The 26671-nt window shown below is 37.3% G+C and overlaps 1 protein-coding gene across 1 annotated transcript in view; it reads left to right on the top strand.

Moving 5' to 3' along the window:
• Window positions 1–14618: 14618 nt before the first annotated feature.
• LOC104508815 (mucin-5AC-like) overlaps window positions 14619–26671 on the top strand; it is a gene marked incomplete at its 3' end in the record, with an annotated part of 22522 nt that continues 10469 nt past the window's right edge. Inside the window, exons 1-16 of the mRNA XM_010150553.1 lie at window positions 14619–14661; window positions 14794–14865; window positions 16500–16559; window positions 17596–17857; window positions 18880–18994; window positions 19457–19547; window positions 19944–20056; window positions 20558–20774; window positions 21122–21247; window positions 22279–22396; window positions 23239–23377; window positions 24032–24142; window positions 24546–24615; window positions 25269–25406; window positions 25491–25655; window positions 26383–26477. Coding sequence (XP_010148855.1) covers window positions 14619–14661; window positions 14794–14865; window positions 16500–16559; window positions 17596–17857; window positions 18880–18994; window positions 19457–19547; window positions 19944–20056; window positions 20558–20774; window positions 21122–21247; window positions 22279–22396; window positions 23239–23377; window positions 24032–24142; window positions 24546–24615; window positions 25269–25406; window positions 25491–25655; window positions 26383–26477 — 1935 coding nt within the window. The remainder of the gene's footprint in view (window positions 14662–14793; window positions 14866–16499; window positions 16560–17595; window positions 17858–18879; window positions 18995–19456; window positions 19548–19943; window positions 20057–20557; window positions 20775–21121; window positions 21248–22278; window positions 22397–23238; window positions 23378–24031; window positions 24143–24545; window positions 24616–25268; window positions 25407–25490; window positions 25656–26382; window positions 26478–26671) is intronic.

Here is a 26671-nt window from a genome sequence, read left to right as displayed (position 1 = left end):
CTAATGGCTGTGTACTTGCTAGATATTTTGCTTAAAAGTACTGGCATGATATGAATCTGCTCTTCACTCCAACAGAAAATACTGACATATTCAAACAGCACAGATTTTGCACTAATAACTAACAGAATGGTAAATTGCTAAGACAAGAATTCTATAAATTGTTAGTATATTAATCTAATATAGCAAACTATTCATATATTCACAAATCATTCTAGTTCTTTGTATGAACATGTAAATTTGTACATGCTCTGGACATAGTTCTAATCCAGTGTTTCATTCATCATTCAGATAGCAGCATTTGTTCATGATAACAATCTTGGATAGGCAACAAGTACTCTGGAAAAAATAATTGGCATAAAAATTTGTTATAATTTCCAGTTACCATGTTAGTAAAATAGCATCATATTCCATTCAGTTATTCTCTGTTTACCATTCAGTAAGACTGAAACTCTAATGCTTCCAGACCACTGCTGCACAATCTTACCTATGCAAGCTGCTAGGAATTTATCCTTATTAGAGAAATTCTCAAATCAGACTTCAGTCTGTAACTACCAGTGGTTCTTACATTTCCTGCTAGCAACAGTAGAGCATCAGGAATCATCATCAGACTTACTGCTATTCTCACATAAAGCATTCAAGGACATACTAATAAGACCCAAAGTGTTGGGGACATGAGGAACAATTGCCAGTAACCTGGATAGCTGCATAACTCCCTAAATACTTCATTAATTGTAAGGGTAAACCTTGTCTTTAAGCTCAAAGATGTTACTTTGGTAACGGTAGTGACACATGAAGGAAGAAATCTGTTCATAATGCCTTCAGTTCAGCTCAGCCCCTGAAATTGCATTTCCATAGAGTGCTCTTTTAGCATACCTTAACCAGACTTGCAGTACCTTCCAGAAATGGTGTGCTGTAAGCAAATCTCTTCAGTGACTGTGGCCAGAGCTTAAGACACAACTTTACCATTCTACGAGATACTACTAAAAACTATCATTCCTTCCACTTTTCCTCTTTTATCTCCCAAAATTCCCATGAGAGGGACACAAGAAAATTCTCTGCATGCCTGCTGGGGTACATTCTGCAACAGAACTCCCATAAGTGTGGTTTTATTCTTTGTGGTTATTAGAATGAAGAGAAAAAGCAATGCTGAGGAGATCTTTATCTGAAGCTTTTACACCAATTCTGTGTATTACACCATTTCTTCCCTCTTTTGAATAGGTGCACATCAAGAATGCTGCCAACAAAAGCATTGTTTCAGACTTCCAGTATTTCAATAAATACTGTTTTCACACTGTGAAATGTGGATCTGAGTTTTAAGCGCCTTGTTTTCAGGGACTGGCAAAGGGAAGAGTGATTGGACTAGCACACCGAAAATCATCATCAATGCCCTAGCTCTGGCCTCCACCCTTTCTTAGCACTTAACCTGCCATCCTGTTATTAAATACTGAGCTTTGTTATACACTGCCCTAGACAGTGGCTAGGCTTGTTGTGTATTTAAGATTTTAATGGGATTTGTCCTGGCTAATCTTACATGTTGGAACTGTACAGTGTAAAACAGTCATTGCTCTTTATACATGGAAAGTGTCCTTAGGCCCATTTATTTACCTATTCATTTACAATTCTGGCTCTGATCAGGTTTCTCAAGTGTTCCTACTCTATCCCTTTATTTACCAAGGTGGGAACCAGCACAAATCACCATCCTTTCAATGTCTCTGATTTTTAATCTTCTAAGCTAGAAGCCAATAGTGCATATCTATTTTTACTTACCACACCAAAAAAAAACCCCTACCTTTTGCAGTTTAGAAGACTAATATTCCAAACCCACGGAATTTCCCCCTAGGTTCTCCAGTGGAAAAGTAGATTGTCAAAGTAGAGTGCTTATCAAGGTGGATCATCTCCCAGGACTACTGCATTTAATGGATTGCACAACACAGAGATAATGACTTCTCGTACACTTGAGGCCAAGCTGAGCAAAGGTTTTGCCTTTGGCTTGAGAACAGAACAGTAACTTTTGTGAATATCTGCAAAGAAATCCTTCTGTGGACAAAGTTTAATTGAATTATCAGAAGATTTTAGAGGTCAGACACAATGAAACCCATTTCTACTACCTAACAATCTAGGCTATTATAACATTGCATGAGACAAAATGTAAAAAATTTGCATTATGGATTCTAAGCAATACTTTTAAGTTCAGCTTGGAACCACTAAAGGGGAAAGTGATTGCAGTAAGAAAACATCTTGTATTTCCTCAGATAGCTTAATCAGCGTAAATACAGTGAATTCATGTGAGCCATGTCAAGCTGGTTCAAACAGGGGTCTGGCTTGATGGAGCTTCAACTATAACGTCCATAAATAGCTCAGTAATTACTAAGTGTTATACCAATTGTAAGACAAATACAAAATCATTTAAGCTTTTTGATATGCAGCAGTTAGAGCAAAGTCGAAATACACCACAAAGCCTAAAAGAGTATGCTGAAGTGCCCATTGTGCAGGCCCTAATGTAGTCAAAACACTAGTTACATGCAACCCATGATTATTCCTAACACACAGAATGCCTTCCCTTGCTTTTTTTTTTACCTACAGGCAGTATTTTGTCTTGGTCTGATCCACCTTCACTTGGCATGGGAAAAAAATGAACTTAGTTCCTGGGAGCTGAAATTCTCCATGAAAAACAAGGCAGTCAAACCAATTTTAGCCAAATTTTAACATCAATCTTAGAGCAAACTGACTTAGTGCTCAGCTGGGCAGTGCTTCAGCTGCTGATATATGCATGCTTCCTTCCCTCATGTTTTCCCTCAGAAGATTAAGACTGTCATTTAACAATGCTGAGAATATAATAACTAGACCAATTCATCAACACATACAGACAATTCTCTGTCACTGGGAATTTCTGAGCCAAGAGGAGATGTTTGCTTAAGTGATTTGCCCTAAATCAAATGTAAATTGATAAGTTACATGAAAAACGCACAAGATAAAATGTGTATTAGATTGTAATCTGGGTTTTAGAGCAAGTCTGGTTAAATAAAATGGATCAAAATTATCTCTGATGGTTTTAAATCTTTGAGTCTTGAAATGTACTAGAAGTTGTTTGGAATATCATTGAAAGAACATGGAAATCATGCAGGTTTCCTTCTGTGCTGCTCAACTAAGTTAGGATGAACTACTTTAAACGTACGCCAGCATAAAAATTTATGCTGTTTCCTGGAGTCTTGAATTCAATCCAAAATCTGTAAGAAAAGAAAGCGCTCCCCACCTGTTTGCAAGAATGATTCAGAGAGAACAAATGAGCATACAAAGGAGTTCCAAAACTGCAGGATCCACACCATAAAAGCAAACTTACTTTTCCTGTTTCTCTTCTTGTTGGACAGAAACAGAAAATGGAGATGGATAGCCTTCTAGATTGTGCTTGTTTCAGAAAGCTTAAGAGCTCCCTGTGTGCTGTGAAATATATGTCAATTTTTTCTATTTCTAAGGATTGTAGTAGACTAATTTATTTCTTCTTTCTTGTAAAGAAGAGAAAAAAATGTTTCCTTGTTTCATGACAGTATTTTCTCTATCAAAAATGTTATTACATTGATAAGCTTAATAACAGAAGACAACCCTTTGTGTCAATATTAATCTGAGATAAATATAAATAAGAAACCCTACTTCACTTTCAATTTCCAAAAAAGTCAGCCTTTTACAAAAATACGTTTTGCAACCATTTATAGGATCGTGTAATTAATTCTACAATGGACAAACTTTCTTCAGATCTCTTCGGCATCCACTGCATGGAGATTGTAACATTGTCAGTTCAGATCTGCATTTGATGCATCTTATTTGCTCTAATACAGCATTTAGTAACTGTAGTGCCCAAAACGCTTTCCAGAAACCGTACCAACATTTCTACTCTGTTAAGAGGGAAATGGATAACAATCATAGAATTTTTTGGGTTGGAGGGGACCTTAAAGATCACCTTGTTCCAACACCCCTGCCATGGGCAGGGACACCTTCCACTAGACCAGGTTGCTCAAAGCCTCAATAACAATGTAGAGCTCAATTTCAGTGAACAGTCAAAGGCTTGGTCTCCACAAAATTGCTTGAACTTACCCAACAACAAGGTTTAGTGCTTTCACCAATAAGCAGGATCTACCATTATTTCAGTCACAAAATTGAAACATACACAAAAAATATATTGCATCCAATAAGTCAAATACATTCTAGCACAAACTACTCTTGTTCTATCACATAACATATTATGAAAAGAAGGAAAAAAAGCTCATTGTGGGGCAATATAAACAAGAGTTAAAGGCATCTTGTGTTACACAAAAGGAATTATAGCTCTCCTACTCTGTATCTGTATAATGGCTTCAGCCCACAAACATGTATCAAAACTAACGACACATGGAATAAGTCTTAAAAAAACATAGTATAGGACAAAAATATCAGGAAGATAAAATTTGACAAAAAGAAGTTCCACATATCCCACCTTACCACAGTGGTCACTGTATCAAAGAGACAGATGAGATACAGAAGAACAAGTGTTTGAAAACCTAGAGAAGAAAATGAAAAGGCAAATTTATCCTTAAGAATTAAACACTTGAAAACTACTTTTATTACGAAAACCATGTGAATATGACACTGTTCAGGGAATCTACGAATATCATTATTTTGATTTTTAGGTTGACTATAAACACTTTATAATTTAGTCTTCCTTTCCTAGTCAGCAGCTCACCAAAATCTTCTTCAGATCAGAAGTCTATGTGGGATTTTCTCTGTTTAGTCGTAAATATTGTTAGCACTCAGAGGAGCTGCAAAGTTAGCAGATGTACACTGTCAAAATTAGACAATGGCTACAGCAATCACTACCAGCTGACAACACCATACTCCTACTGAAGACTGTTTGACAGTCAAACTGCTACTGAGAAAGCTTGCCTGGTTATGACAATGGAAAGGAGCAGAATCATCTTCTGCTCATCCATAACTCTTGCAGTCATTTCAGGTCAAGGGAAAAATTTCAGAGAACACAGTTCTTAAGTACAAAACATGAACATGCAACAGCAGCTTCCAGTCACTTGCAGCAACGGATCAAAGCAGATAAGGATTTTCATAGGTTTCAAATCACTAAAGTTGAAAACTGACTATAAAAAACGTCAACAGACAATTCATACACTGACGCATTGAATGTTCAATACAGTACAAATCTAGCTGCTCAAGTTGGACAGCATTCTTGTTTTATATCATTCTTTGACATTCCAAAATGATAAGGGGGCTGACAGCTCAGCTTAGCAAACCATGCAGATGAATTAGTCACCTCCATGATGCATATTTAGAGAATATATCTAAAACCCACAGTCTGTGATATCTTAGAACATAGAGCCTAGAGACATGAGAATTTCTCATGAGAAGTTCTCCTCTACCCGCTCAGACTCAATGAGGAAGGATTACTTAAATGAGTAATGAGTACAGGCTATCTGAAGTCATAACGTGACATCTTTGTGCGTATGCAGTATTACACAATCTCTGAGTATATGACTGGGTCCTGCTGTTCTCCACTGGGTTTCTATTTCACGGAGTGCACATCAAGCACCTGCTGTAGGCAGGGTGAACCCGGATTTAAGGTTGAATAAGAGCATGTTGTGAGTGTGATGTTGTCTACAATTCTCTCTCTATTGCCTGACAAATTTGGCTGTTGTGGTGTGAATGTAGCACGAAGATGTCACTCCGTTGAAATGGATTCAGTTTCTCCCTCAATTTGAATATTTCTTCATTGATGCTGCACACATCTGCTTAAACTGCAATTTTCACAGTTACTTTTCTTCTAAATGCCATGCTGGACACTTCAGTATCAGCTGCAGAACTGTGAGAATTTCACAGTTCTACTTGAAGTCTACGCTATAAACATGCACACTACCAAAATAAAGCTCAGTACTTCGAAAAGTCAATTCTAGGAGTGTTATTGTTCACCCAAAATTCCTGGTTACCCATAACTTTTCTATGCCTCATCCAGCGATATGTAAACCAAAGATAATAAACCCCAAATACTTCCAAACGTACTTTCAAAAGCAATACATCAGTATTGAAGAATTGCTCAGGTACTCCAGTGATGGGCACCACAGAAAAGGAACTGAGACAATTGATTAATCTGTATATAGAGTAAGGTTTGAATAACACAAAACCAATGTTTTAGAATGCAGTTAAAGATAGCTGAACAAATGACTGAAGACATACCTATTATGTAAGCTCTGTCTAAAAAAAAAGCAAGAGCCCTCTAAGAAACATAATATTTCACTTGTAGTTTAAAACTATTTCATGAAACTACATTCATATTCTTAGCACCAATACCTACCAGTGTCTCAGTCTTACAAACTTAATAATACTTTATAAAGATAAATAGAAGTTTTGCACAAAATTTATTAAACTGAAAAGAACAATGGATGAAGACAATGTTAATATAAAGCATCATATCAACCACATGAGTGAAGTCTTCAAAGTACTTACAGTCCTGATCCTTGCTACTGCAATACGGTCTTGCAGAACTGATGGCGATCCTCTGACACTTACAAACCTCATCCAAATTTCCACATGAAATTAATCTGTGGCCATTTTGAACCTCCTTGTGTTTAGTCCAACATCTTCCATTACTTTAAGTCTCTCTGCTGTACTATTATCTAAGCGTGCAATCCAGATGCTAAACATAGAAAAGCAACATTCCAAAGTTATTTTACAATAGAGATTCAACACACACACACACACATATACCCCAATGCATTATATTGTCCCTCAAGAAGGATGACATAACATAATTATTGAAATGAATGGCAAAATTTGGATTGAAATACTAAAGAGCTCTCTGCTAACCTTTATACCACAGATACAAATTTAGTTAATTTTCCAGAGTCTTGAATCATATATGGACTAAAGGATTTTGTCTCCTTCTCCGTGTTTGTCTTTGTTTACATGCATTTGATTATATCTTGTATACACTTCTTGGATAAAGAAAGTCTGCTTATTTAAACTAAGTATATATTTGCAAAAATCCAGTGAAGGAAGAACTGTACAACTTCAACTAATAAGAGGACGTGTGACAAAACTCTCTAGCAGTAATAGTATATATATCTCCACTTCTTACACAGTCTGTTGTTCACATTATTATAACATTTCTGAGTGTGATTCAGCAGTGATGTTCACCAGAGTATTCTATTATGTAGAATTTTTTGAGGTTGTGCATCACTAATAAGTCCCTTTGAGTGTTTAATATCTAAACCTGCTCAGCTCAGCACTCTATTTCACCCACCTTTTTACTAGTTGTACCATTTATTTCTCTGACCTCGCACACGGTTACCAATTGTTTCTGAAGACTGATTTTGAGGCACTATCACACTACGTAACAGAGTCCAGCTTTCAGCTGGCTTTGGGCAGTAATGCTATGACCACATGGCACAGTATAGCCCTGGGTAGAGATATCAGCTCAGATCTTAAACACAGTGTTGCAGTGTCACTGCCTCAGAGAAAGGCAAATTCTCTTAGCCGCAATTCCTTATCAATGTAGTCACACTACTTCCTATTATAAATTTTACCTTGGCTGTTGTTGGCAGAGGGATCTCTTCAACATGCACCACTGCACAATGTAAATATGCCCTCAAGTATGTGTGTGTACATCAGCTTTTTTCGTCTATAATACCAATTGCAAATATTAGTACGCGCAGTTGTGGTGTCTGTGTTTACAAGCTGTAAAGAGGCTTAAGTGTTTATCTCCTTTATACACAGAGATATCCTGGATGTGTTCAGACAACATGCAAACCTTACTCTGGCCCATATGTTCATATTCATCATGGTACAGGATCCATGTTATTTTTTCTGTGGTACCTTCTTTTACTCAGAGCATTGCAGGGATCTTCCCAGTAGAATTGTCTGTAAGATTTCCTGCTTTCATTTGTTTCAGAGCTTAAATTTGAAGTGACTGAATGAGGGAAATGCTGAAAAGAGCAAGGACAGTATCATCAAGGTGCTTGAGTGGCACAAAGTCTATTTGTGATGACAGTTAAAAGATACATATCAAATTATAATTGTGTTTTTAACTGTGCATTCTTCATTTTCTGGACAATCAGCTTCAAACACTGAGACTGAATGTGCAGAAGTGCTGAGAATTAAATTACTGCTGAAACCAATGGGAGCCATGCTCTGAACATATTATAATTATATATAATGCTCTGGGGGGAAAAAAAAAACCAACCCACCCCAACAACAACACACACCAAAAAAACACAAACCAAACCCACAAAAAATCCAGATCCCAAGTTGTCTTCAACTGGGTATGTCAATAAGATAAAGGACACTGGAGGAAGAAGAAAAAGAGAAGAATGTAGAGCAGCATTGATTGCAGGTAGATCTGATGCAAAGAATCAGTAATGACACAGATGGCAGAAGCAGGCAGTCATGAGAAGGGTTATTCTGTATGCAAAACTCCTGGGAATGACAACCTGAAATTTGGCACTGGAGTTGTGGAAAAGGTGTGAAGGCAGGCATGGGCTAAAACAATGCTGTTCAACCTCTGAATGTTTTATTACAGGGAAAACACTGCATACCCATGCAGGGTTACTCTGGGAACTTGTGGTAATCTCACATTATTGTGCTAATACTAATACTATTGTCCACTTGACCCAGTCAACAACAGTCATGACATTTCAGATCTGTCCCAGGAAAGGAACTTGGTTAATATAAGAGCATGGCTATGTTTGACATGCAATACTTATAGAATTAGATTGCTCTACTAATTTTGCGTAGGTAGAATGTCTTAATGCAGAACTATACAATGTTCTGTGACTGAATTTCTTCCCAAAATAAAACAGTTAGATAAAATGAAAGATATTATATTCAATATATTTTACTTCCGAGTCAAATGTAAACGAGCCTCTTATATTACACCTAGACAGCTTCCAATGCTTGATTTAACTTATTATGCTTTGCTTAGGTTCTTCTAAATGACACTGTAACCTTTGAAATGAACCAATAATAGAAATAAAACCAGAAATCGATATTAATCATATTACACATTAACTGTTTCACAGTAAAGCATAGAGGCTGCAGTGGAGATCAAAGCATTATGTACTTGGTCCTCTACAATGTACACCTTAAAAGACAGCAGGAGAACTACTTATGTTAATGAAACACGGTTTCAAATCACAACTATTAATGTGATTACATTTTCAAGTGTACTTGGTCCTCTACAATGTACACATTAAAAGACAGCAGGAGAACTACTCATGTTAATGAAACACAATTTCAAATCACAGCTATTAATGTGATTACATTTTCAATCAATGAGTTTTACCTAAGCATTTGGAAGTGAAGGAATGGAACAATGGCACCATGTTTGACTAAGATCTAGTAAAAGACATAAGAAGAGTGGTATCCTTATTTTAGTCTTTAACTATAGCTTTCCTTTAGACAGACAGTATCATATCATACTATAAAATCCCTACTGTGCCTCTTTGAAATGTAGTTCATCTTAACATAATTAAAAGAACACCTATAATGTTAATGAACAACTTTTGACTAGAAACTGACCAGTTACCTCACTTTCCACAGAAGATTTCAGAAAAAACCTGCGGGTTTGAAATTGCATGGATCAAAAATTAGAGACAATCAGAACAGTACTTCAGCTGAATGCAAAGCCTGATGTCCCAGAATGAATTCTGGAGACTAAACTCAGCTTCAGACATGGGCAAATGACCAGTCAGAGAGACACCCAGCAGACAGATCCTTGTTATCTTGCATTTTAGCACTGGCACGGAGAAAGTGCCATAGTTTCTATAAATTACAAATGGTTTTGTCCTTCCCTCAAAATGAAGTTACTCCAATATAGCTTTAGGTGTTATACTGAAGTATGAAGCTGCTCCAATACAGCCTCAGCATGTGTCCATGTGTCCATCATTCTATGTCTTAGAAATATAAATAGAAACACCAATTTCAATCATTACTGGACCCAAAAGTTACCAAAATTTGCTGTAACATTAGATTTGCATTCTGAAGAGAGAATGTATGAAAATAAGGTATGATGGTCTAATTATTTCTTATGAAGAATGAGATTCAGAAATCATGAATAACATCATCACCACGGAGCATTTTATCATGTAGGATTAAAAAGAATGGATCTGAAAATGCTAAAACTCTTTCACTAGAATGTTTCATTCAATTTAATATTACAGACAGAGGGAGTAGGAATACAGTCCTATGGAAAAGAAATAGAAGCTACAGAAAGAAATATCAGGTTTTTCCAGATCAAATGCAATGTCAGAATCTTTTATATTTTCTATTAAAGAAATTTAAAATATGTACATCCATAATTTTTTCTAACATATTAATACTTATGCTTATTCAGTCAAATGTATGATAATTTGATCATAAACAGTTACACAAATCTGGACATGTTACTCTAAACCAATATTAAAGAGATACTCTCCTATGTCACCATATCACTATTGAGTGAATGGAGGTGAAATGCAATTTGAAGAGGAATTATTTCTTTGGATAATTAGTAATACTACCAAATTATCACAAATATTTGGAAAATACTTTTGAAAGTCTTACATATTTTGACACATTTTATAATAATTTCTGAAAAGAATCAGTGCAAGATACTGGAAATTAACATAGCAAGAGGATTAATCAATGATGTAACCACTTAGGATAAGTAAGGATAATGTGATCCATGATGTATAAAAGAGATTTGAGACTTTCAGTTGAAAATGCAGATATAGGAAACCACTTCTGGTGGTGTCTTGAAGATCAGTCAAAGGGGTTAAATTTAACTGTAAACCCATCTAATTTGTGATGGCCATAGAGAGAATCATCAGTAGTGACCAAACTGGGGTCTCTGAGATGTCGTAGTACTTCCCTGAACATGCAGGAAATGTTAACCTGTGTAGATGAAACCACAGCATAGCAACAGTTGATATGAATTGATGTTTCAGTCGTAAGCAATGTAATGATTCATAAAGCATATTTTTCTTCTCAGCAACAGAATCATTTAATAAGCTTATATGTGTTACCCAGATGAGTTTGCAATGCTATTTTATAATTACTTTAATTACACACCAGTTACATCTATTAAAACTTTTCTTTATTACATCTTCATCCCAGAACTTTGATAATAACTGTTAGCGGCAATAACTTTTCCCTTAAATTTTCACTGCGTGTATTTCTGCATATGCAAGTATCTTGTAGTCATCTTCTTCCTTTAAATAATACTAAGGTAAATTTTACAGACTTACACATCAGTGAAGTTGCCAGAGGTACAACACATGACTAAAATCAACCAATTCTTTTCCTCAACACTTCCAATGTTATTTAGTTACATGCCTTTTATTTCTCTCTCAATGCTGAAGTTACTTCCTCAAACAGAACTGCTTCAACAGAAAAAATATGCCCCAGGGAACTGTCAACAGCGCTTACACCATTCTCAGGTAGGTGTTTTTCTAACCTGTTCCTAAAACCCACCACTGATGGAAATTCAACAGTCTTCTTGGCCGGTCTATACGAGTACTTCACCATCCTTGCAAAAAAGAAATTTTCTCCCCACTGTCTAACCTAAACCTCATTCCCAGTTTTAAACCTAATTACATCTTGTCCTCTTGCCAGAGAATATGGAGATCATCCCAGTACCACCTTCTTTGCAGGAACTGTTTGATTCAATGTGGGATTATGGGACCACTCCTCCTCCTGAAAGACTGTTTCTCTACATCCCGGGGTAAAACATTATAAAAGGTTAATTCGAACTAATATAGCTGTAAATAAATATATTCACATATTCACAAAGTATTGTTTATTCTCTCATTGTTACTAGACAAGGGACATTCCAAAGGACATTTTTGTAAATCAGTCTTTTTGTGTCTCTAGGAACAGCAACCACCAAGAAAACTTATAGTTTTTTTTAATTGTAGATAGAATCAGCCTGATTTGTTATGGTGAAATCATGTGTACTCAGAAGGGAAACAGTTGAATATCATTAAAACTGCCCACATGAGAAGAAAAATCCCTCAAGGAAAAGCCCATTATACTGACTCTCCAATGTTGAAGGACTGCATAGTCCTGTGTTGTACCTGGTCTGTGGACAAATGCTGACCATAGAGGGCATTTGATATCTCCATTTTCACAGGCAAAGTAGTTATATAGACAGGTGCAACATCCGTTAAAAAAAAAAAAAAGTGTCAGACAGAATATCCTTGGCTTTTTGAGAAGTTATGTTGTCATCATTTACTATAAGGAGGAAAATTTTTAAAAAAGGGAAGTAATTCCAAGCTCCTGCTCAAAAGTCACTCAGAAGTCCCTTTAATTTAATTTATCCCATAATATATAAAAATTAGGGAAGACTAAGCCTGAGCAAAAATTCTTCCTGCTCAGTTCTTGACATTTCATCAAAAAGACCTGTGGAAAGAAGACTCCTCCTAGAGTGTAAATACCTTAGGGAAAGTCAGAGCATCCTCTATTTACCTGTGCACCTGCAAAGGAAAACTAAAATGTCTGAAGCCCCACCTTTTAAGAACCTTGTGAAACAATCTGGGAACTGAGCCAAAACCTACTCTCTCACTATATAAGACTCAAGAGCAGCCAGGTATTTCCTCAGAGGCAGGTTGTTCGGTAGTTTCTACCGGACTTCCAGAAGATGGGCAAAGGTGGTGGGACGCGAATACCACTATGGATATCAATAGTAATACTTGCCTTCATACAGATCAAAGGTAGGAAGATTCCCTTGCTTGGCATTTTTACTGTTTTAAAGAATTTATAACTTGCCTCGGAGTTTGAAAAGTTTTCTTCTTGGCTTTGTGAAGCTAATGAACCTGTTACCTTTACACAAGATCTTATTTTCTGTTATAAATACTTTCCTTCCTAAGAAGAGGAAATTAACTGTTTTGAAAATTTATATTGTAGTCCATGCTCTCATCCTATTTTCTCCAGTTGAAATCTGGAACAACTCCACTGAATTCAGTGGAACTCACTCTCATTTTTACAAAAATGCCTGAAGATTTGCATTTAGCTTTTGGTGTTTACTTCAAGGTCAAACAACATTTATAAATGAACAAACCAAAAGATGCAAAAATTACTTTAGGAAGGAAAAGATCTATGGAGACTGTCGGTATACATTATTAAATAATTTGTTTGCTTTATCAGCTGATGATAGAGTATTGAAAAAAAGGAGGGATTTTGCTGAAAAAACATTGGACAACAGATTTTAAAAGCTCATCTGTTCTTGCGCATGAGGTTGCATAATATCTTAGAGCACAGAGTTGTTTTGTGGAGGAGTGAAAACAAATGGAGTTGCCTTAAATATTCTGAGAGGGCACTTAATACTCACAGATGAGTGGAAATATATTTTACATATACTCCACGTGTTAATTTCTCTTAAAGTTTAAGGTAACAACAATTTTAGTTCTTAGTGCATTTTGATCTCGGAAAATAGGATTATTGTATTATGTTTACTTTTTCCTATTTCCAGGTAATTCCACACTAACTTATGTTAAAAAGTCGTAGTGTCAAAGAATAGCCCATCAAAAGACTGCCTTTAAGGCCAGGCTGGATGAGGCTTTGAGCAACCTGGTCTAGTGAAAGGTGTCCCTGCCCATGGCAGGGGGGTTGGAACTAGATGATCTTCAGGTCCCTTCCAACCCAAACCATTTTATGATTCTATGATTCCCACACTGTGCAATGGAAACAGGAATCTGCAATGCATGTGGCAGAGAGTTGAAGCCATACGGTACACGGAGGGAGAAGCAAAACCCTCCCTAAGACTAGGCAGCAGAGGAGCCGAGAAGCACTGAAGGGTTCATAGCTTAAAAATGGGTCCAACGTATAACTGAAGACCCTCAATAAAATAACTGAAGACCCTCAGCTGGTGCAAAAACGAAGGGACATACCGAGATCCCTGCAGCTCTGATTTCAGCGTTAGCCTCTCTAGTGGTGCTGCCCATGGACTGCCCTTGTTGTGGGGTGCAGCAGAGGGCGAGCCTGTCTTTTCGGTTTTCTCCAGCCAGCATCCCCTCCCCTGCAACCTGCCCTCTGATGAATTCTCACTAAGCGATGCAGTAAAAGCCCCTCTAGCTCCTACAGATTTTGTGTATATTCCTATTCTGATGCTGCAGTGGAATAGGAAGAAAAATGGTTTCTTCAGTGGAAACCAAAAGGTTTGCTTTGGGGCAAAATCAATGGTCACAAATCTATCTGTTGGAATGACCTATATCTTTCTATGTGGCTTGTGAATTTATTTTCCTTCTGCTGCTTATTACAAAAAGTGCTTGAAACTGAAATACGGAGTAACTGTGGCTTTCAATAGGAGAGGACAAATATCAGCCCTCTAACTCAAAATTAATTCTTCCTGTAACAAAGGGACCTATTTTTAAAGCTGTCTGGCTAGACAAAGGGGTTTACTGATGCTTAAAGCACATGGTAATCATAAAAGCTAAGAAAACTGAGTTCTATATCTGAAATGCTTATAAGGGCATCCAGGCATACTGTGACAATAACAGAATAAGGGTCTGCTCAAATTATCACAGATGTGCCATATTTTTGATGGCTTCCCTGCAGTAAATTATTAGCAAAACAAGCAAACAAGAAAGCTGAAGGACTGGTGTACAGCCGTGATGGCTGCATGTAGCACAGGTCCTGATGCAGATCTGACCTGCTGTACGTGAACGGAGCTTTGCTGATTTTTGATATAATGACTGTTGCATGTTTAACAAATATAATTGAGAAATTATGAGGGAACTCAGGAAAATTAGACATTAACATTTTCCTCCTCCACTCTTCTTGATGCAGTTCAAGCCCAGGACGATGAACAACAAATAAAATCAAAATCCGTTTCTCCATCCATCCTGCAGCGACAACAACGTAAGTATTTTTATGCTGCTCTAACTTATAAGATTTTGTCCCAAATTAAATTGATAAATAATAAGATTACTAGAATCTTCTTATTCCTAGCTCGATCATACTTACCCTTCCCCCACACACCCTGAAAAAGAAAAAAGAAAATAAAGAAGAGAAATCCTCTCTATAATATATCCAATTCCAAGCCAATCTCTGACAGCTCTGACAGATCTAAACTGGATAACTTCCTCTGGGCCCTGGCCCAGTGGATCTGGCTTACTCATATGATACAGTTATCTAATCTTTAACTTCATGAAAGTTACATACCTTCTATCTAAAAGTGTATTTTCAGAAGAGGTGTGTGTATACATAGATATCACCAAGGTACTTGATAGTAGGTAATAAAAGATACATTTTTATATGCTCTGTCAAGATGACTACATCACTCATGAGAGAATTAAACACTGTTGTTACCTTAAAGACTAGAATAATTAAGCACTACAACATCATGCAAGACACGTAACTGTACAGACCAAACACCATAACTGTATAGAGCAAAATAAGGGTGGAAGGATACAACACTTACTGGTACATTAGTGATGAGAAGCTGAAACAATTAATCATTAAGCCTGCCCTGCTATCTGCAGTTTATGAGTTCATTAGCTGGCAATTAAAATACTGATAAACCCAAACTGGAAGTGTACCATAATAATTCTATAATAGTGAGTGCATTTAATTATTGGAACAGATCTTCAAGAAAGGTAATATGTATGCTTACAATCCTTACATCAAAACTAAATAAGATTCTTTTTCTGAAACACATATTTGTCTTAGTGATATTTAGGTACTGATACATTCAGAAGTCAGTGGCTGATACTGCACAATCTACAGCTTATAAGTCATAAAATACTGCTATTTTGAACATTTCAAGGGAGAAACTACATCAATTCCTCAGGCTCTCATGTTAAGAAAATCACATTGCAGGTTCTCTAAGTATTCTATCCCTTTCATTGCTGTATCCAGAGACAAAACATTGGATTTGGACATGGAAAGTTTAGGGCTGGATCCTACTGATAGAAGTCTTTGCATGAAAAGCACATGATAAAAGCTTCACAGAATTTAAACTGCTCTTTAAATAACCTGCTTAGAGTAGGTTGTGCAATAGCGCATGTCTCGGCACAAAGAAAGACATGAGCTTCAGGGAAAAAAAACATCTCCTGTTTCTCATCCGCAGCTTCTAATATTCTTCAGAAACCTTCTGCCTTTAAGTGTACTGAGAGGCAAAGGTTCAGACACAGACATTAGACAGCTTTTTCTGCATTGCTATTACAGCACTGTGCTCTAAGGATCACATGGCTGTTTTGAGTTCAGAAGATCAGGGCCAGCATGAGATGGGGGTCTTGAACAACTAAGGGAAGAAAGTACACTAGCTAAAGAGCACAGGATTTGGGATTTGGCTGTTAGTGAAATGTATAGAAAGATAGAACACAAAACACTGTGTAAACCCACCTTGTGGAAACTGCCCCTGAGAGTGTAACTAGCAGTAGGAAATGCTAATCACTAAAGAGACTAGGCAATCTCTGTTCATTTTTTAGACCTTCAAATAAGATTAAATTTGATTTCTTTTTCTCCCCCACCCCCCTTATATTTTCCACCAGCTTCAAAATCCCAAGAAGTGACAATCATTCCACCTCTTCGAAATACTCTGAAAGTAAAAGGTAAGTTAAACAAATGTGATGGCTCAGTTATCTGTATTCTTGTTCCTCACACAGGTAGAGCATGGAATGACTGAAGAGATTAATATATTAAGATCCTTTAGCATCATAAAATAAGAAATGAGCAAGAAAAGCAGTCAGTTCATTAAGTAACAAGGATAACTCAAATGTGAACCCAGTACTCAAGCTTGCATTTTGTAATTATGTAATTATGATGTAGCTGTAAAAACAAACAAAAAAACCTTTAAACATTATAATTTTATGTATGTATTTTTAAAATACTGGGATAAGTCATGCACAATATTTCCAGTAAGAGAGGGAAATATTAATGTGTTCAAAACACTAGTGAGACACCTTATCTAGGGCACAGGGTATAATTCTGACTAGTCGTGTTCAAGCAAGGTGAATGTAAATCTGGAAGAGATGCAGAGAGGGACTGTGAGGATAGTCAGGGAAACAGGAGAGTCTGCTTGTAACAAATGAAGACTGAAAGAAGATAAGTGATTTCTATAATGGGTGGGGGAGGAGCAAGGAGATGGAACCCCTTCAAGATGAAGTGTAATACTGGCAGAACAACCAGGAATACATGAGACAGGAATACGTTTTGGAAGATGCTGGCAGAAGACTTCCAGCTGTTCAAAGGCTGCAGCTATGAGTGGCCTTCCCTAGTAGGAGTACCAGCCAGTTTTAAACCACTTTAGCCTGCTTTTGTGGTGAAACTTCAGAACTTCATACATTTAGGAAAGGATTTATAGAAAATGGCTGTCAGCAGAACCAAAGCAATGCATATAGCAACCCAGGAGGTCTCTTCTGATCTTACGCCCTATATCCCTATGCAAAACTGATTAAACACAAAAGATAACTGAACTAAATAAAAAACAAATCAATAAAAACACAGCTTGACAAGAAGGAAAGCAGAATAGGGGTATTTTGGACAGAGGGACAGAGGCTAGTGAAAGAAATAAAAGGGGAAATGCAACAAAAGGCAGGTTATCTACAACAAATTACAGAGAATTCTTACCTCTTATTGAATCCACAGCTGGCAACCCCTCTCACAATGGCCGTGTGTGCAGCACATGGGGTAACTTCCACTTCAAGACCTTTGATGGGGACATCTTTTACTTCCCTGGAGTCTGCAATTACATCTTTGCATCCAACTGCAAATCTCCCTATGAGGACTTCAACATCCAGATCAGGCGTACAACGGTAGAAAACGCTACCATGATCACTCACGTCATCATGAAGCTGGAAGGAGCAGTGATTGAATTGACCCGTGGCTCTGTCCTGCTTGATGGCAAATCGTAAGCTCATAAGTTGAAACTGCCATCCCTGCTCTTGCTCCCACTGGGCTTTTTGAGAGAGCATCCCCTTCCCTCACCTGATCTCACATTGCTTCCAAGCATCTGGAGGGCTGAGGTCCTTTCCTGAAGTATCAAAAAAGAGTAAGAGGGTGTGACAGTGATTTTAGTGTCACTCCTGCAGATTATCCCTGTGCCTACTTTGTTCAAATGAGCTATGACCCAGATGCTGCCCCACTGCTACAATTGTGTATGTATATATAGAGTTGAGTCAAAGTGCTAGGTTTTTACACCCTTTAATTTTCTATTTTCAATTAATTTTACCAGAAAAGAATCCTTGAGTGGAGTTTTTGATGGCTTTTATCCTCACACTGAACAGTATGCTGTTAAGCAATGACTGCAACTTGTACCTATGTTCATTTAAAATGAGTTAGTCTGGAAACTTTCTATCTATGTAGCAATGGTAGTACTGACTTTGGCATTGGGTGTGAAACCTGTCCAAAAGGCTGAGTAAATATTTGGGCACCTATCCCACGGTGAGTTGTATACTATAGCAGCTATGTGCAGCGAGCTAGCCTAAAGGTTATCTTGGGTACAGCTTTGTGAATGGCATTCATGTCACAGGAAGCCTAAAGAGTCTATCCCTTTTTTATCAAGGGCTTTAAGGAGTCAATAGCGATATCCTGAAGCAAACTGCCTGCAAAACAGAACCTCCCAGCACTTTTTTTAACAGTACAACCAAAGACACATGCCAACATTTTACCTAGCAAAACACCATTAACAGCGATAGCCAAAACGAAGAGCAGAGAAAGCAGGGCTGATCCATTCGCACAATGAGAAGCAATTGCATAGGAAACAGCCAAAATGTGACAAACTCGTGTTGTCTGTCTTTAGTAACTGCTCTGACTAATTTCCTCACCTATTCCTGTTGAAGTTTCTCAAAGAGAATGAGCAAGGATATCAGTGTGGCTATTCAATGGATAGTCTGTCCCCACTGCCACTGATTTATGGTGATCTTTCCCCAGGGTTCAGATGCCCTACAGCCATATGGGAGTCCTGATAGAGAGAAGTAACAACTATCTGAAAGTTTCTGCCAAGTTGGGAATGACCTTCCTTTGGAATGAAGAGGATGCCCTCCTGGTAAGAAAGCATCCAAAAGATGGCAGAAAGCCTGTATTTTGAAAATAATCTATGTTTTTGCAGTCTTAATCAGCCAGACAGGCATTAGTTACTTTTGAATTTGTGTCACTTTTAGTGTATTGTTGTGTCTTCCAGCCTTCTTGCAATTCCCCTTTTTTCCCAGCAATCTCAGCTTAGGACCAATAGACACCCAGCTATAATGTCCCCACCTCCCAGTGAAGTACTCCTTAGATTCCAGACCTGGCAACACACTGATGTTCACAGCCCCAGGGCTAGAATAAGGCCAAGTTTTCCTTGGTGGTCACTGACCTTCAATGGTGCCTGCCTTGTTATCACACACACAGCCTGCACAGCGTACATATGTCAGATTTTGAGTGCATGAGCAGTATTGAAGGGGACTGTGTTACTAGCCACCAAGGCTGCCATTACTATGAACTTAAGCTCTTTCCTTATTTCTTTTAGGTGGAACTAGATAAGAAATATGCCAATCAGACTTGTGGACTTTGTGGAGACTTCAATGGAATTCCAATCAGCAGTGAATTTATGTCAGAGAGTAAGTAATAAGAAGCATTATTAAGTATTGGTTCTTTGTTTTTCTTCTATCAGTATACTGTAACAGGCTGTGGGTCATACTAACTGCAAAACTGATAATACATCTTTATGTATTTCTGTGATGTCAGTTATATAGAGAGTCAGGGCTTTCACATTAGGATGTTTCCAGCACTGTTAAATCTTTTAAGACCTGCCACATGCATCTTTCTACTCTTTTCAAGACTTAGGAACCAGGTCCTTGTATACCTTCTTCATCTCCTTTTGCCTTTCATATTATAGTGATATTATTTGGTAATCACTGTTCACGTCATAGTGGGTAGTCACAAAAGAAAATATCTCCATGCAAAAGCCAGTAAACCAGTAAATATTATTCTAATATTTTGACTGCTTTTTACAGAGACAAAACTGACCCCCATACAGTTTGGAAACATGCAGAAGATGGATGGCCCCACAGAGCAGTGTGCTGATCCTATTCCTCCTGCTGTTCTGGTGAACTGCTCAGCTGAATTCGTAAGCACTGCTTTCTCAATATTTGTTTTTATCAGTGTAAAATACATTCTCCATGTCTTTGGAGAAAATATGTTAGAACGGTAAAAAAATATAGCATGAATATGACTCAACTGTAGATCTGGAATGAAAATTTTTCTGAATTTAATTCTTTATTCTGTGCTAAAGTGAATGCTAAAAAGTTGCATTCACTTTTTAAGAGAAGGCTGGGTATTTTCATGAAAGAGAAATTCACTGATGATGTCTTAATACAAAGAAAGTGTATAACACTTGGGAAGTTACCTGAGCTGAAAGCAACTCAGGATACAGGAACATACAGGAGTTAATCAAAAGAGTTCCATATGTACTTGCACTATTGTTATATTTTTCCCTAAACATCTGCTTATAGTGGCTGTTCAACAGGTCTGGACCAGATGGACCGTTTGTTTGTTCTGCTACATTCCTTAAATAAATAGTTTCATATTTTCTAAACACTTCCTTTACCTTCTCTATTTTCCATCCTAGGCTTCTATCTGTGAGGCAGTATTAACCAGTAACGCATTTACAAGCTGTAATGCACTCGTGAATGTGCAGGATTACATTGAAACTTGTATACAAGACCTATGCCACTGTGACAGCTCTATGGCTGACTTCTGCATGTGCAACACTTTTGCTGAATACTCCCGGCAGTGCGCTCATGCAGGTGGACAGCCTCTGAACTGGAGAACCTCAGAATTGTGTCGTAAGTATCTCAGGAAGGGTCTTTCACCTGTGCTTACTACCCATATCTAACAGATTTTTAATATGCATTTTTTTTTTCCTGAAGAATTCAACCATTTAAAGGTGTATGTAATTATCGTTAAATCAGTTTTAACCTGAGCATGCTCAAGACTTTGGGAATATGGAAGTTCAGAGGATTTTGCATTACTAATGGATTTTGATATATTCCAGAAAGTCTAAAATTATACAGCTGACACTTGGATCAAGATTCCTCATAATCTCTTGACAGAAAACATCCTAAATTGCAAATATTTTGTTCTCACTATTTCAAAGGAAAGGTCAACATTATAATACTCTTTCTACTTTCAGCCAAATTATGCCCTTTCAACATGCAATACCAGGAGTGTGGCTCCCCCTGCTCCGACACATGCAGCAACCCAGAACGATCCACAGTTTGTGAAGATCATTGTACAGATGGCTGCGTCTGCCCTCCAGGCAAGCTTATTTCCTGCCCTCTTCTCATAGCCAAAACTGCTAGGACACTTACCTGTACACATTTAACAACTTTCCTACCCTGTGTCATTCTCACCATGTCATTGCTGTTACTAGCATCAAAGTCATAACTACGTTTCTTCCCTGAGACACATGCACCATTTCCATTCAAATTACTAAAAACGCCCTATCAAATAACAAACATGCCTGAGACATGTACATAATGACTGAACTGAGAATATGATACTTCACTCCTAACAATAAGAGGAAGTCTTCTATTATCAGCATCCATATTCAGTTCACAGAAAGTATGTAATATTTAATTACATTTTGCCCACGATGATTACTCCTGGTGTTATATCAAAGCTGTGTCTAGTTCCTCAAATTACAAAACCCTTCCTGTCCAGTGCTCCATGTCTAAACAACAAAGACCTGAGAGAACACTAGGCAGTGTGTAAAATCTGGTGCTTCAGAGAATTACACGTAAGAACTGAAGAACAGTACAAGAAAAACAATCCAAATGTGTTCTCTTTGAGCACGCCTACTTCTAGGGCTGAAAATGGTTGCTGCTGTAAGTGACTGCATGGTAGGATCTTCACTGCTTGCAGCTCTTCCACCCGTCTTCTGTGATGGCTCACAATTCAGCATTGTTTGTTTGTATAATAGCACTGACTTTTCTTAGATAATACTCTGCCTTTTGGTATAAAAATATTTACTGTACAAATATGCCCCTGGACAATCTTACAAATGCTTCATCTATTCCTCCTTATTATCTAGTAATTTTAATCCTACTTCCAATCTAATGAAGCCCATAACAGAAAGGTATTTCCCTAGAGGTTTCTTTTGATCACCCTAAGATTTTAGAAAGGCTTCAATCCCTACATAGCTGGCATCCTATTATTTTAAAGTACTTTCTATTCATTTTCTGTGTAATACAGAAGAAATGGAACACGCTTTCAGGCATCTGCCAGATATGTGTACAAAAGCAGGTTCTGCAGTGCACAGAATGAGTCACAGACCATTTCTTTCCCTAGGAATGGTGTTTGATGACATTAATGGTGCTGGCTGCATTCCCCGTAAAGAATGTCACTGTACCTATGAAGGTGAAACTTATGCTCCCGGTGCCTCCTTCTCGTCTAAATGCAGATCATGGTAACATGCTCCCTTTCTACACTTCTTCTTTTAGGTGCATTACCTGAACATTTTGCAGACAGAGGAAAAATACTAATTTCCCCTTAAAAAGAAATGAGGAACTACTTAGCAACTGAAGTTTCTCGTTTACACGTTTTTTTAGAGGATACTTGTATCTCTGTTTTCTCCTCACACTTGTAAGCAAGAATTTGAGTTTAGATATAGGTACTCCAATTTCAACACCAATCAATTAAAGGAGATGATCAAATTCAAATACCAGAGGTGTTTAAAAATGTGAATTGTTGTGTTATATTTTTTGCAGCACTACAATGTACTACTAGGATGTTTATGCAAATATTAGAGAGGATGAGACGTTTAGGGACAAGTTGCATTAGACAGAGTGAAAGATCACATTTGAGAGGCACGTTTGATACCTATGATATATATTTTTTCCATATCACTATAATTACTGAAACATTATTGCATAAGTATATGCAAATGCACCTATCTATGAACACAAGAACCGCAAACATGCATGTCATTATCCAAGAAATATTTAACAGGTTTGAAGCTTGAGCCATGCTAATGCAGATGAGGGGCAATCCTTCATACGTAGCAGAATAGGTGCCAGGTTCACCAGGACTGAATCTGCCCAAAGTCTGTAAATGAACAGCAACATATACAAAAATATCACTACTTTGTGCCTGCTCCATACTTATTCCGATATTTCAATGCAATATTGGTTTCTCTGGCAGTATGATCAGTGTTTTAAGAGGAAAATTAAAGAATCAACTGCCCCTAGTATCTCTTAATTAATTTACATCTGCATTAACCAAAGTTACTGAATACCTTCTTAATTTCAGTACCTGTGCTGGAGGTGAATGGTCTTGTGTCACCCAGTCGTGCCCAGGAACTTGCAGCATTAACGGAGGGTCCCACATTTCAACATTTGATGAGAAATATTATTCCTTCTTTGGAGACTGTAGTTATGTCCTAACCAAGGTAAAAATGAGTCACAATTTTTATGCTAAAGGATAAAGATTTTATGCTATATAATGTTGTTTAATTAAAACTATTGGAAATCACATCAACTTTCCGAAACTTGGAGGGTCAACAGCAGGGACGCCTTCCACTAGACCAGGTTGCAAAACAAACAAATTTTGCCTTTACTCAGTGAATAGTGATTTTAGCTTACTTTTCTCCTGTGAGAGGATACTTAAATATGTATTTCCTACCTGTTTAAAGAATGTCCAAATTACCAGGCTCTTGGATAATCTATTCAGTGCAGAAGAGACCCAAAAAAATTCCTCACCTCTCCCAGGTAAACAACATAACCAGTGGACAAGAAAGGCACACATCCTTCTTTTTCTCTACTGTAGTATTAGCTAAACATTTGAAAGTTTTAGTGTTCAGCCTAACATGTCTAAGTTGCCCTTGAATGTCAGATAAATGGATAGGTTCCATAGGTTTCAAATGCCAGCTTACTTGGTGATTGTATTATATATGTAAGAACATATGAGCAGGACAAAAAGGAATAAACAATATTTTAAAAGACTCACATTATTAAGAATACTACTTGAGTGTGAAGCTTTTTAACATAAGAATATTTTAATATAACAAATCTTTAACTACATATATATATATTTCTTCTTCTAGCTCTGTGACAGCAATGAGTTCACTGTTCTGGGAGAAATCCACAAGTGTGGCCTGACTGACACTGAGACATGCCTCAAGGGTGTAGCCATCAGCCTAAGTGGAGGACAAACTGTAAGTAGGAAATGTAGACACCTAACATTCTTCAGGGATGTTTTCAAAGCTTAATAGACAAGGAGTTTGCAAATGACACATAACAGCACCAGCAGGAAATCTTCACCAACTTGTTTGTTTGTTTCATCTCATTTGAACATTATTCAAAGAAAAATTAAGAATAGGTACATTGGAAGTCCTAAGTAGTTTTTTGTCATTTAGTTGTCTTTAGGCTTTTGCTTGATGTTTTGACAGTCAATGGACCACAGTAATAAAGATTAAAGAAATAGTATAGGAATCAGAATCATAGGAATCATCATAGTCTCCCATCACCTTTTTTTTCCTTTATCCTGAACAATACTAGACAGAAAACTTCTGGAATGTGTAAATATGCTCGGTAATTATTGCTTTTTCTTGTGGACAGAACATTGTGATCCAACCTTCTGGCAGTGTATTTGTGAACATGATCTACACACAGCTGCCATTCTCTGCAGGTAAGTTTGTTTGGAAGACTTCTGTGATGTTTCTCATTTTTTACTTTAAAATGTTATTATATCAATCTAAAGCTAAATTCTACCTTTGGTTACCTTGCAACAAACCCAAGTTACACCAATGCAGCATAGTCTCTCATTTTTAAAGTAATAGGGTTTGCCTATTCAACTCATAATTTTAGCAAAATTGTGGTCTAATTTTAGCAGTATTTAATTGAACAGAGATTCAGATCAAGCAAATAGTATCACTGCACACTTCCAGATCCAACCATTGCCGTAAGAGCGGAAAGAAAATTCTGGTATGCAACAGGACTCCAATACCTCAAATTGTTTCTTTCTCTATATTCCCTTTGTCTCTTAGCTTGGTGCACATTAACACTGGAGATTTTCTTTCATGCCAGTTCTTCTCAGATACTACTGCACCTGAACATAAAGCAAACCATGAAAAGACAGATTAGGTTCAGGTTGGAGTCTGAACAGACAGCCTGTTTTGGTGCTGGATTTGAAATGCTATATGGATCGTTTTTCCCCCAGTTCTTCAGAAATTGGGATCATATCAAACACAGCGGTAGAATCCCTCTGTATAATGAACAGTTACTTCAAATGTTTATCTCACGTGAAATTATAACTCTTATAATTTGTTCTTATGTCCCTAGCAAATGTCACCATCTTCAGACCATCATCCTTCTTCATCATTCTGCAAACAACCTTTGGTCTTCAGCTGCAGGTTCAACTCACTCCCCTCATGCAACTTTTTATAGTCTTAGACCCATCACATAAAGGGCAGACCTGTGGTAAGTGATCTTATCATAACAAGTGCCTTCATCAGTACGTTTCATTCTGTAGAAGACTTTCACAGCCCATTTGCTTCCTTTTAGGTCTCTGTGGAAACTTCAATGATGTGCAGACAGATGATTTCAAAACCACCAGTGGTGTAATAGAGGGTACTTCAGCTGCCTTTGGCAATACTTGGAAAACTCGGGCTGATTGTTCTGATGCCAAAAATACCTTTGAGAACCCCTGTACACTCAGCATACAAAATGGTAAACTCAGCACAAAGTAACGTCTTCTATTCTCTTTTAAGATGGAAAGAAGGAATAAGCTTGTCAACCACCAAGTATTTAGCCAAAGTTAACAGTGGACCATGTGCACACACACTATTTTCCTCATTTGACAGTAGAAGTCTTCAATTAATAAATAATGACTAGGATAATATTTTGGCTCTTCAAAAATATTGCTTTGGATAAAGAAAGCAAGTGTTTTTGTCAGCTTACTTAATGGAAACTGGAACCTTACAGTGTGTCAGGTTTCCTTCCTGGAAAGGACTGATTGTCATATCGGAAGAAAGCTGTGCATAGATCCACTGAAGGCTGGACTCAGTGTGGTCTTTCCACTGCTAAACTGAAAAGTAGCTTACATTTCAGAGCTTCATAGCTCTTTGTCAATCAAATACACAATTTTTGAGCATTCACAAGACACTTCTGTTTTCTGAGATGAACTAGCATATTCTTAATTCACAGTGTAAACTCTCTTTTTCAAAATTCAGCAAAGGATTTCTTAGTTTATTCCATGACAATTACCATGAATTAAGAGCATTCAGTTCATTAAGAGTTAATATTTCTGTATAGAGGTTTTTTTTTCAGCAAATGCAGAGTTGAATTCTATTGTAGAGTTAAGCTTCTACCATTTACATGCAGGAAGCTTTGTTACATTGAGACAAGATTTTAGACAATGAAGTGGAATAGAAATTCTTATGTTTTCAATTCACAGATCAGTATGCTCAGCACTGGTGTGGGCTGCTCTCTGATACCACAGGACCTTTTGCTGAATGTCACTCAGCAGTGAATCCAGAAGTTTACCAGAAGGTACTTGGCTCTTAACTTTTTCCCATTTAAAAGAAAAAGACTCAGATTTCTGATAATAACACCTCAGAGAATAACTTGCCAGCTGGGAGGAGATGCATACGTGATTGTTCGTTGCAAGCCAAGGGTTCATTTTTATCTACACATTATAATAAATACTCCTTTGAAAAGGTATTTTTCTTTCCATTCCCAGGAGG

The sequence above is a fragment of the Eurypyga helias genome, unplaced genomic scaffold (genome assembly GCF_000690775.1).
Source record: "Eurypyga helias isolate BGI_N326 unplaced genomic scaffold, ASM69077v1 scaffold10994, whole genome shotgun sequence".
In the NCBI taxonomy this organism is placed as follows: Eukaryota; Metazoa; Chordata; class Aves; order Eurypygiformes; family Eurypygidae; genus Eurypyga; species Eurypyga helias.
Note: the sequence above shows the minus strand (reverse complement) of the source record. Positions and strands in the feature narration are given on the sequence as shown.